General features: G+C 33.5%; 1 protein-coding gene across 3 annotated transcripts in view; it reads right to left on the reverse strand.

The window, feature by feature from the left end:
• Positions 1-13,165, reverse strand: part of LOC129217366 (Na(+)/citrate cotransporter-like) — a 111,161-nt gene that overhangs the window by 28,269 nt on the left and 69,727 nt on the right. For all 3 annotated transcript variants that reach the window (XM_054851672.1, XM_054851664.1, XM_054851656.1), the window contains one exon: positions 1,868-2,045. In XM_054851672.1, coding sequence (XP_054707647.1) covers positions 1,868-2,045 — 178 coding nt within the window. The remainder of the gene's footprint in view (positions 1-1,867; positions 2,046-13,165) is intronic.

The following is a 13,165-nucleotide window of genomic DNA, read 5'->3' on the forward strand; positions in this document are numbered from 1 at the left end:
GAGTGTTCCGTTAGAAACTGTTGGAGGCAGTGGACACGAGATGGTACCCACGTGCAAAAAACCGGGTCTGTTCCGTGACCAGGAAGACCACGAGGAGAGAGAATGGAAGGATCGTGCGGCAAGCGCTCGTGGATCTCACAGTCGCTCGTTTCACCATACAAGCAGATGTAGGGGTAGTAGTTGTTCCCCGAACCATTTCTAAACATCTTGTAAATAAATCTGCAGTACGTGTGCCCTTTTCATGTACTCTCTTTAACACCAAAACATGGCAACTCTGCAATGGTGCGAAGCCAGAGCAATGTGGGATGTCACTGATAGGCAAAAGATGGTGCTCACTGATGAATCCTGATTAGTTTTGGGGTCAGAGGGTTCGAAACCACTTTCAGAAATCCGACGTAAGGGCGAGATCCGACGTAAACTGTGAATTTGTACAGAGACATACATACATACATATACATATATAATATATAACTATACATAACTAAATATTCTATGTTTTATTTATAGGTAAAGATTTCAATTGAAATTGCTATAAATATCTTGAATGAAATAATTTGATTCTTAAAGTATCGCTTGTGGATTGAAATTTGTTGATGTTTATTTTTATTACAAAAAAAAAAAAAAAAAAAAAAAAATACAACTATAAAATTAAAAATTTAAAAAAACTCCGACTGAGTTGCAACTGTAAAATCAAGAGGGAAAATTGAAAATCCTTTCAAAAGCTTTATACTGTTAAAAATCAATAACAAGTGTTTTATTTGTTAACAAATAGAAACTGGCAACAGATAAAAATTTTAAATCGTTGCTTTTAATTTCTAGTCGGCCAACAATGAATTCGGTTATCAATCGCATGAATAAAGGCTTAGCCGTTATTAAAATCTGCTTTAAAAAACGTTATAATTCGAATTCCGTGAAAAATGTAGAGTTTCAAACACATTCTATCAGACGCGGACAAAAATTCTCTTTATTTTGGTATTAAATTTTTAAAATGTTGACTATGTTTTCACTGCAAAAATCGCGAAAAACCTTTTAGAGGTTTTTAATTACTATCTTCGTTAATTAATGTCAATCAAAGACTCAATATAGCTAAGAACACTCTTGATCAACTCTCCTTTCGAACTTTTTTTTTTTTTCAAAATCGGTCCATCCGTTTAAGCACTAGAATGTTACAGACAGACATACAGATACACTGACACGTCAAACTTATAACCCCCTTCCTTTGTGTGTCGGGTTTTAAAAATAAAGTACGCAGCTTTAAAGTTTAATAGCTAATATTTTTGGAATCAGTTGAATTGAAAAAGAAAAAAAAAATTGAACTGCTAACATATTTTCGTTATGTGACTATTTAGACCTGAAATGGTTACAGTGCAGCAATAACTGCATTGAGTTAGCGAAAAGGTAAAAATGACAAGCTCTGCAGTCTTTATTGCAACCCTGTCCAATGAGACTTATGCCTTGACCGTACAAAACTGAAATGTTTTACCTCTTTGGCTGATTTTTTAAATTCCAGGGAGACGCTCTAAGGTCAAGAACCAGTACCACATAGGAAATTCCATCCTTCAATTTTCCTCTGCATATCTCCCATCTATAAAAATGGACGCTTCCAAAATAAGTCGTGGACAAGTGCCATCTCCTGACAGCTGAACTTTACCCTTCCCTGCTAACCTTTAAAAGCGGTAAACATCGTTAAGGTCATAGCTCAACTAACCAGAGTCACACTGTAGGAACTCGGAAAAACTCCAGTTGAAATCAGGAGGCAAGTAAATTTGCATATAACCGATAAATAAACGGAATGTGATGATAAGCAGATTACGAGCAAGCTACAAAAGCATCATGTGAAAGCAACTTGTGTATCGGTATTACTTACCTGTGCAGTATCAGCCAATGCAAACCCTCCACCAACTAGAATAAGCACTCCCCAAGGGACTTTCACCTGAGCTGTTTTCCATTCTAGAATCCTGGGACTGTTCCAATCTCCGATGCGCGATGGAAGGAAAAACATGAGAAATGCTATCCCAATGGCAGGAACTGAGTCACCAATTTTACTGTACTCATAGGAAGAAAAAACTCAACGTTATTTCAATGCAAGAAAAAGCAAAGAGCGACACCAAATTTTCAAAATATTTTAAACTCTCGTGTTTTGGAGTAGGACAACCCATTCGTCACATCACTGCATAAATTTGCGATCTTCGTGATGCACAAATGAAGTCGAGACAAGATACGTTGAAGCATGGCCGCACTTAATTCTTATAGGCCGTCACAATCGCTGAAACCAATGGCAACAAAGAGGACGCTACAGGCAATCCCTGTTTTCCATCAACGTTGCCATTGATTGGTGGATACACAGGATTGGTTTCAGCGCCTCTTGCGATCAAAATGGGCGACTTATGAAGTTTCAAATTTTTTGAGAATTTCAAAAACAGACCATAGTTGCATCAGTTTAACACAGTAAATTCATAAATTGTCAAGGCCCTTAAAGAGTCAGCGCCATCCAGTGGGGCCATATTGAAGTAAAAGAGCTCTTTTCCCAGAATGCAGAAATGAGACATAAAGACAGAAACACATTGAGGACCAAGGGAAAGAAAATTGAAAATTAAAAAACAAATTTGGAAATAAAATTGTTTTACATTTAGAAGCTTTGACGAAAACTGAGGGCAATCGTAACAATGCAGAGAAGAATTTAACCTTTAACAGATACAGGGGGACCTACCGCATTTTCATTTTTGTTTTACAATAGTAGTAAGAACTCGTAGCTAAGACCTTTTAGCTTCGACCAATTGTTTATAAAAGAAAAGAGCTATTTAGAGCAGGTCTCGACTATAATTTTTGAGGACACTGGAACTTTAATTGGTGCACCTCTCCCCTCCCCGACATACATCATATATTGAAAAAAAAAATCTAATTCTTCCGTTTTACTGGAACAAGGAATATTTTTCCTTTTTTTCTTTTTCTTTCTTTCTTTTTTTGTAGAATAGTGATAACAAAATTTTAAAAAATAAATAAAGTTTGTTATATTTTTCACGTTATTATGGCTAAAAATAATAGCATAAGCTGCATTTTTGTCATCTATTGTACGTTATCTTTACTATACAAGACTGTTAATTTAGTTTCCGCTGACAAAAAAGCCAGAAAAATACGCCTAATACCAACATTTTTCTATTGTTACTATTGAATCAATCCACCACACATTTCTTCAAATGTGTCGAAAACTCATTTCTGCAAATACTGCCGTTTACCCACACACGGCAGTATACACGTATATACTTGAGTAGGCACGTGCATGCATGTATCTGATGTGTACATGCATCTGCTCATACATGAACATGTTTACTCATGCTTACACGACACGTATATACTCGTATATACCCGAATATACTCGTGTATATACTAAAAAATTACCGAAATATACAATTAGGGTTATTTGTAATGGTTTCGCATCTATTTTTAACTATGACCACTTTACCCCATGCTATGACCACTGTCCCCCACACCATGGGGTAAAGTGGTCATAAATACATAGGGAAATGAAAGTGTTATAAAACTACTTAAATCAATATTTGTTTTCCTGAAATTCAATGTACCGTGTTCATAATGCAATTTGTCACATAATGCAATGTAAAATCAGTAGTGCAACTAGGGGTTGGCAGGAGTGGCTCTCGCCAAGGGCAGGGCGCAGCAGCCAGGGGGCGGTATTTCGACTGATTAAAAAAAACAAAAACAAAATTAAAGACGTTTCTTTTTTTTATTATAGAATTTGAAAAATGCATTAAAAAAAATTAAAAAAAGAGAAACCTCGCAAGAAAAAGAGCTAGAGGGCGTATACATACATACATATATATATATATATATATATATATATATATATATATATATATATATATATATATATATATATATATATATATATATATATATATATATATATATATATATATATATATATATATATATATATATATATATATATATATATATATATATATATATATATATATATATATATTTGAGCACGCATTTTATTTTGCAAATTTTGGGTGTCACAGCATTGTTTCTCACACATTCAACTTCCGCACGAAAATAAATATTTATTAACAGTATTTCAAGTTTGTGTGTGTGAAATATTCAGGCTAAGACTTCCATTAGTGAGGCGATACTTGGCAGACTGGGGCTGCCATCAAAAAATGTTACACTATTTTTAAATTATACGTGACCTCGCACTCGTTACCTAAACCTCCCAAAAGCATTAATGAAAAACTGCAAAACCCTAATAATAATTGGTTTTTGGCTAAATGAAATTATACATTGCATTTCGACCATCATTATTTTTTACTTCTTTTTACAAAAAAGGAAGTATTGTATTCGAGAAAAAAATTTCACTCAAAAGTCGACCTTAATTTCCATTTTACTCACCCCCGAATGAATACTGAGGCTTTTTTTTTTTCCACTCGACCACACGTGGATAAGTGCCTAAGAACGTATAGACACGCGAAATATCCATAATGACGATTCCCGAGTTAATTACAACGAATTTTCTCGTGACGTCTGTTTGTACGTATGTATGTATGTGCGTATATATGTTGTATAACTCAAGAACGGTAAGTCTTAAAAAGTTGAAATTTGGTACGTAGACTCCTAGTGGGGTCTAGCTGTGCACCTCCCCTTTTGATAGCATTCGGGTGTTTCTAAAGGGGTCTTTTGCTCCTTTTTGGGGAGAAATCATTGTTAATTTCGATGTAAACTCAAGTGATGTTATAATTTGGCGGACACTTGGCGATATATCGGCAGTCTTTTAGTCGCCAAGTTTTGACACCAACTTGGCGACAAATTTGGCGATTTAAAAAAAAAATGATTTTAATTTAGCCATTGTTGGTGATATTTAGAGAGTAAACAATTGAATCACATTAAAATTGCCAGTAATGAGGAAATGACATTAAATTGGAGTAAAAGGAAGTCATGTGATGCACACATCAGCTCGTTTTTAACTAATGCATTCGTTAAGAAGGACATTCACGTCTCATATGAGGCAGTGAGAAGCAAAGGGATGCAAGTGGACATTTTGAAGTTTTGAGTAAAACGCGTTTAAAGATCAGATCCTAGGTAGGCTTTCATTGACATGTTTTTCTAAATGCAGCTGTATACCAGAACCTACCAGGGCTACTAGTACCATCTCTTGCCCCAAGACAGAGGAAGGGTTCACCTACCATTTGTTCTGGTTATCTAAAATTTTTTAATTTTGCCACTTGCATCCCTTTGCTTCTCGCTGCCTCATATGTACATATGTACATACATATAGAAGAAAGAAAGCCGGCTCCAATCCCCTCCTTGGGTAGCATACCTGTTGATGCCCATGCAGTTTACCTGTCTCCGTCTTTTTAATCAGAAAAACGTAATTGAAAATAACAAAAACAATTTTAATAGCTTTCTATCAAATTTCGAAATAAAGCAACACAACAATGCGATGACAACATCATGAAGCAGATCATTCGTCTAATGAAAAGTTTCCTTTTTGGTCAATGATGCAATTTTTCAGGTCATTAACTACTTTTTGCCTAGTCGTGTACAAATTTTTAAATTCTGGATTCATAAAAATGAATTGGTTTTCACCGAAAAATCTGGAAATGTCATTTTGAATCTTGATCAAAATATTCGTGGTGTTGTTACACAGTAACTGGCAACCACAGTCATCAATTACTTTTTTCCAGGGTTTGTCTTTAACAGTCTGGTCTTACACAATCATGTTCCAGAACCAAGCCTTTTCTGTTGATAATATTTAAAGTATACTCGCCTGATATTGCCTCCACCTGATTTCCTTTTGCTCCTTCCGCTACTGCCACTTTTTAAGTGAAAAATAACCTGAAAATTTGGCTAATATCCACAACTGCAACTCCAGATATTTTGCTCCAAAGCCAGTTTATTTTTATCGATTAGGGATTGGAAATCTGCACAGTAGATGGCAAAAGGATGCTGATAACGGGGGTAATAACGTTTATAGATGGAAAATAAATTCTTAGTGAAAAATTATTTCTTTGAAAAAAACGACGTTATATATGCACAATTTCCAGCCCTCTTAATTTCATAGAAATAAAGCATGTTATAAGTCAGCATAGTCTAAATTCTAAATTATGACTTTTAAACAATTTTTATAACATAAAAACTAACGGAGTCATTCCGCGTCAACTGACCTAATTTTTCAAATCGTCCCCACTCGACCATCTCCGATTTGGATAAATTTTATAGAGATGTAGAGATGCCTTTAAAATGAACCTATGCAAATTTTCAGCTTCCTAAATCCAAATTCTGAGGATCTAGAGTCTCCCATAAAAGTGATCTAAAATGGCGTATCTGCTTTTTATGACAACTTTCCATTTTTGCACTAAGTTTGCAGAGAATTTTAACACACTAGAAGCCTGAAATTTTAGGAGCTTAAAGTACAATAGGCTGTTTAATACTTTCAAGTATTTTTGGGAATTTGAGCTCATTAGATTTTTTATAGCACGCATGTAATCTTGTGAAAAAGCGCGGCGGGGAAATTTTTTCCTGGATTTTAGTTTCATAAAATCTGAACAAAAACAATTCAAAGGCTCTTACTCCGAGATTACATTGTAAAAATACTTGTACTTAAGAGCAAGAATGTGAGAGAATGTCACGCTTGTGATTCATGCCATCTCAGATTTCCCCCAAAAAATTCGAAGTTATTACTTATCTTGTTAAAAGCCCAAATCCAGAAATTTTTGTTCTGAAGTTGAGTTGTTCAGTTTTTATGGGCCCCTAAAAATCAACGTGCGGCAGCAAAATTGAGCGAATTTTTAAGACATGGAAATTGATATGAGCCACAATTGTTGCTGAGAACAATTTGCCTCCAAATTTTTTTTATGTATGAAGGGTAGAAGGTTCAAACTTTACAAAATGAATGATAAATTTGTGTTAAGTTGTTGCCGCAAGATCAATGAAGGTCACAAAAAAAGTGGCATTTTTGACGTTTTTTAGCATTTTTCAGGTCTAAAACCAGATTGCACCTTTCAGTTGCCAGTGGAAAAGTACTGTCGCTTGAAAGGAATGTATATGCACTTTAAAAAAATGCATAATTAACTTAGGCAAGTTTAATGTGCTTTTAGATAAATTAGGACGAAATAGGCCTTTTCCTGATATTCAAAACTGTAGTAACTCATTGCGCAAACAACATATTTAAATATTTTTTTTGCCCTGTAGTGCCCTATTATTATTCGTCTTACCAAAACAGTAAATTCCATTGAGGCGAAATGCTTTAAATGTTTTTTTAAAAATTAATAACTTTGCCTATTTTTGTCGTCATGGCTTTTTTGCTTCTTCATGCTATTTGCCTGAATTACTAGAATTTTAATAATGTAGTTTGCAATATAAATTGATATTTTATTATTCTGGGACAAATATATGATATTTTTGAAATTCATTAAATTTAACATAAGACATTAATAATATTTAAATTTTGTATATTTAATTGCAAAGTGATTTAGTCAACATTTTCATTGTTATTGTATTGAAAACTTTTTTTAAAAATCAAACACACTAGTTCCATCTAAGGACTAATGAATGTGTTTTTAGCACGGAACTTTGAACGGATAAGTACCAGATAGTTTCTGGAAAAGAAATATTATATATATATATATATATATATATATATATATATATATATATATATATATATATATATATATATATATATATATATATATATATATATATATATATATTGAAACTTTGTTCTCAAGACTTTTTTCTTCTTAAATCTACTTATTTTTTGAACTATTACATTTTTAACATTCAAATAGAAATGAATGTAAAATAAATTAGTTTTTGTTCTTGACAAAATATATTTTAAAACATTATTGATATAACTTCTAAAATTTACATCGATATTGACTTCATTAACATAATTAGCAGCAAAACAAAATTCTTTTTTTGTTTCTTGCTTTTTGTATACTTAACACTACATTGTAAATAAATCCGAAATATCAGAAGTGTATAAATCTTTACGAATAATAAAGCTGAAAGTCTGTCCGGAGGATGTCTGGATCTCTGCGACGCGCATAGCGCCTAGATCGTTCGGCCGATTTTCATGAAATCTGGCACAAAGTTAGTTTGTAGCATGGGGGGTGCACCTCGAAGCGATTTTTTCGCAAATTCGATGTGGTTCTTTTTCTATTCCAATTTTAAGAACAAAAATATCATAAGAAGGACGAGTAAATTACGAAATTATCATAACGTGGAATCGTAACATGGGCACAAGCCAATTGGCGAGATACGAAATTATTATAACGTGAAAACGTAAGATGGATACACGCCAATTGGCGAGAAAATTCACCATACTTTATTTGTAAATATACAGGCGAACCAAAAGACCTTTTAATTTTTCTATTACGGGCAAAGCCGTGCGGGTACCGCTAGTTTAAAATAAAACAATAATACTCAGGAAATTGAATTTCCAATGTTTTAAAATTAAAACAAAGAAAAGAAAAGAAAAAGAGCAGAATATAGAAAAAATAACTTATCCTATTTCTGTCATCGTGGTTTTTTGCTTGGGTTGCGTGGTTATTTGCCTAAAGTGCTGTATTTTCATAATTTTGTTTGCAATATAAATTGATATGATAGTGTTCTGTGACACATTTGATATTGCACGAGATCATTTACAACTTTTATATTTAGGCGCAAAGTCATAAAATGAATGGAGGAATAATTACTTTTCAGCTTCTGCAAAAAGGTGTATTTCGTCCGTGATATTTTCCTTTTTAGCAATTTCATTTTCTTCAATTGTGAAATGTAAAAGTTCATTACCATCATCATTTCAGCATCAAAATATTTTGCCTTCCCTTTCATTCTGCTAAGATATTACAGAACCTGTTCTTGTGTTAAATATTCTTCTGCGCTAAAACTTTTTCTTACCCTGAACAGCTTAACATCTCATCATTTTTAGCCTACTTTCCCAGTAAAAGTAAGAACAAGAAGTTCCGTCTAGAACCATACGAGCCTACTTTCCCGTACATCCATACTACTTTCTAGTACCTGATCAATATTCTCAAAAATAGCTAAAACCGCAAATTGTTTCAAACATATTTTTGCTAATTTCTAGGAATAAAGTATTCCTCACACATCTAAAAAAATTAGATGCGTAAAAAAAAAAGAAAAAAAAAAAAGCAGCACCTTTTAAACAAAGCAGCCAATACACTTTTTTCCCTTTAAAAAAATTCTTTAACAGCTTTCAAAACGAAAAAATAATAATTAAAATTAATAAGCTTATTAAAATAAATACATCATATCCAAAAAAAAAACAAGAAGTTCTGTCTAGAACTCGACGAGCCTACTTTCCCGTGTGCCCATACTACTTTCTAGTACCTTATCAATATTCTCAAAAATAGCTAAAGTTGCAAATTTTTTCAAACATATTTTAAAATACTTTAAGCTGATTTCTTGGAATAAAATATTCCTCACTCATCTAAAAAAATTAGATGCGTAAAAAAAAAGAAAAAAAAAGAACAAACAAAATAGCAGCAACTTTTAAACAAAGCAGCTAATACACTTTTTTCCATTAAAAAAAATCTTTAACAGCTTTCAAAACGAAAAAATAGTAATTAAAATTAATAAGCTCATTAAAATAAATACATCATATCAAAAAAAAAAAAAAAAAAAATCGTCTTTTTCCCCTGTTGCCAAAAACTTTTTTTTAAATGAATTAATGCACTTACCAAAAAAAAAAAAAACAATAAAATGTCAACTGAAAAAAATAATTTTCATTGGCAAAAAAGAAAAAAAAATCGTCTGCGCATATCTATCGTCATGCAGAAACATAAATGACTTCGAGTTTATTCGCCAAAAACTGAGTACCTAAATTGAAACTTTAGCGTAAAAATAAGAACAAGTCATATCAACAATAATTATTTCACAGTTAAAACCATAGCTGCGGAGTCGGAGTCGAAGTCAATCTCATTTTGAGATAAAGGAGTCGGAGTCGAATATTTAAGAATCGGAGTCAGTGATTTGTCCTCCGTGTGTAAATTTTTGCCAAAGCTACGAAGTCAGAGTCGAAGTCGGGGAGTCGGAGTCCGATTAATTGTCGGGCACAGGAGTCGGAGTCGGAGTCAAGTGTCCCTAAATTCTCGGAGTCGAACTCTGGAGTTTGGCGTCAAGACTTATTTCCAACAAAATTTGTTTGAAGTAAATCCGCCTTCAAGTACAGAATCTACATTGACTTTCAGTTTCCCCGTAAGCGCTATTGTTAAAGGATTTGAACTGTTCAAAATTGAAGGGAAAATTGTTCAAATCAAAAAGATATTTTACCTACAAGTTTTTCATCAAAAGCTTTTTCCTACAAAGTTTGTTTGAAGCAAATTCGCCTCACAGTTCTGAATTGCCTTGAATTTCCCCGTAGACGCTAATGTTAAGGTTTTTTGAACTGTTCAAAATTGAACAAAAAATAGTTGAAATCAAAAAGTAAAATATGGGAATGAGATGTCCTCGCTGAGATTTTTCGAACTAAAAAAAGTTTTTTCGAATCGGACTATTCATTCACAAGTTATTAGGGGGGGACAGACAGACAGACCGACAGACCGACAGACCGACGGACCGACAGACAGACCGACAGACATTTTTCCCCATCTCAATACCCTACTTTCCAATTTTTAATTTTTCGATACTTATTTAATTATTTTAATTATTTTTGACATTTTTTTTGTTTTTCACGATATTTTTAAGATGCATTGAGCCTTCTTTCATGCTTTTTTCTTCTTTTTCTGACTTTTACTGGGAAAGTAGGCTAAAAAGAAGGGGGAAAAAAATTAATTTGAATTTTGAGCTCTTGAATTCAAATTATGTTTTTCGCAATCACGTGTGTGTGTATATAGGCGTGTGTGTTTGTGTGTGTGGGGGGTATGTGTGTTTGTGTGTGGAGGGGTATGTGTATGTGTGCTGGCATAAGTGTGTGGGTAGTTGAGTATATGAATGTGTGTGTGTGTGTGAGGGGGGGGGGGTATGTGTATGTGTGTGTAGGCATATGTGTTTGTGTCTGTGTGCAGGCATGAATGTGTGGGTAGTTGTGTGTATGTGTGTAGGGGTATGTGTGTGTATGTGTTTGTGTGTGTGTGTGTGTGCGTGCATGTGTGTGTAGTTGTGTATGTATGCGCGTGTGTGTAGGACATGGATGCAACCTGGAGACGGCTTTCGCTATAGGAGCAGCATCGTGAGGACCCGGTCGACGGTGATGCTGCAGAGGGTGGCGGTGGGAAAATAAAATCAAAGGATATCAAAACAGTCAAGTGAGAACAATAAGCAATCGTGATTGCTCAAAAGCATGAAAGAAGGCTTAAATGCATCTTGAAAATATCGCGAAAATAAAAAAAAGTCAAAAATAAATAAAATAATTCAATAAATTTCGAAAAATTAAAAATTGGAAAGTAGGGTATTGAGATGGGGGAAAATGTCTGCCGGTCTGTCTGTCGATCCGTCGGTCTGTCTGTCTGTCCCCTCCTAATAACTTTTGAATAAATAGTCTGATTCAAACAATCTTTTTTTTAGTAAAGTAAGACAAAACAACGTTAAAAGAAGCACAAATTTGCAAATTACAGCAGACACGTGTTTCGGCGTTACAGGGAACGCCTTTTTCAATGCAAAAAATAATGAGCTTATGGATGAAAAGACATTTGGCTTTTGTTGGATGTTTTTTCATCCATAAGCTCATTATTTTTTGCATTGAAAAAGGCGTTCCCTGTAACGCCGAAACACGTGTCTGCTGTAATTTGCAAATTTGTGCTTCTTCTAACGTTGTTTTGTCTTACTTTACTGCAGCACAAAGGTATTTATTTATCTTAATCTTTTTTTTGTTCGAAAGATCTCGACGAGGAAACCTCATTCCCATATTTCACTTTTTGATTTGAAGTATTTTTTGTTCAATTTTGAACAGTTCAAAAAAAAAACTTAACATTAGTGCCTATGGGGAAATTCAAGGCAATTCTGAACTGTGAGGCGAATTTGCTTCAAACTTTGTAGGAAAAAGCTTTTGATGAAAAACTTGTATATAAAATATCTTTTTGATTTGAACAATTTTCCGTTCAATTTTGAACAGTTCAAATCCTTAACATTAGTGCCTACAGGGAAATTGAAAGTCAATGTAGATTCCGTACTTGATGGCGGATTTACTTCAAACAAAATAGCTGAAAATAGCTCTTGACGCCAAACTCCAGACTTCGACTCCAAGAATTTTGGGGCACCTGACTCCGACTCCGACTCCTGTGCCCGACAATTAATTGGACTTCGACTCCTCGACTTCAACTCTGACTTCTAATTTTGGCAAAAATTCACGGAGGACAAATGACTGACTCCAATTCTTGGATATTCGACTCCGACTCCTTTATCCAAAAATGAAATTGACTCCGACTTCGACTCCGCAGCTATGGTTTTAACTGTGAAATACTTATTGTTGATATGACTTGTTTTTATTTTCACGCTAAAGTTTTAATTTAGGTATTCAGTTAGCTCGAATAGACTCGAAGTCATTTATGTTTCTACATAAAGATATGCGCAGACAATTTTTTTTTTTTTTTTTTGACAAATAAAATTATTTCTTTAAGTTAACATTTTATTGTTTTTATTTATTTTGGTAATTGCATTAATTCATTTAAAACATTATTTTTGGCAACAGGGGAAAAAGAAACGATTTTTTTTTTTGATATGATGTGTTTATTTTAATGAACTTATTAATTTTAATTATTATTTTTTCGTTTTGAAAGCTGCTAAAGAATTTTTTTTAATGGAAAAATGTGTAATAGCTGCTTTGTTTAAAAGGTGATGCTATTTTATTTCTTTGTCTTTTTTTTTTTTTTTAGATGAGTGAGGAATATTTTATTCCTAGAAATCAGCTAAAGATATTAAAAAAATATGTTTGACACATTTTGCGATTTTAGCTATTTTTGAGAATATTGATCAGGTACTAGAAAGTAGTATGGTATACGGGAAAGTAGGCTCGTTTAGTTCTAGACGGAACTTCTTGTTACTACATCATGAGCTGTTCATTTATTTCCTTTTTCCCCCCTTTGTTAAAGCCTCAAGAAGAAACTGCTTTTTAATTTGGTTTCGCGGCGTTACTTTTTCTTTTTTTTTTCTTGGCTTTAGTGTCCACCCATATTGTAAAACCTGACTT

The sequence above is a fragment of the Uloborus diversus genome, chromosome 1 (assembly GCF_026930045.1).
Source record: "Uloborus diversus isolate 005 chromosome 1, Udiv.v.3.1, whole genome shotgun sequence".
NCBI lineage: Eukaryota > Metazoa > Arthropoda > Arachnida > Araneae > Uloboridae > Uloborus > Uloborus diversus.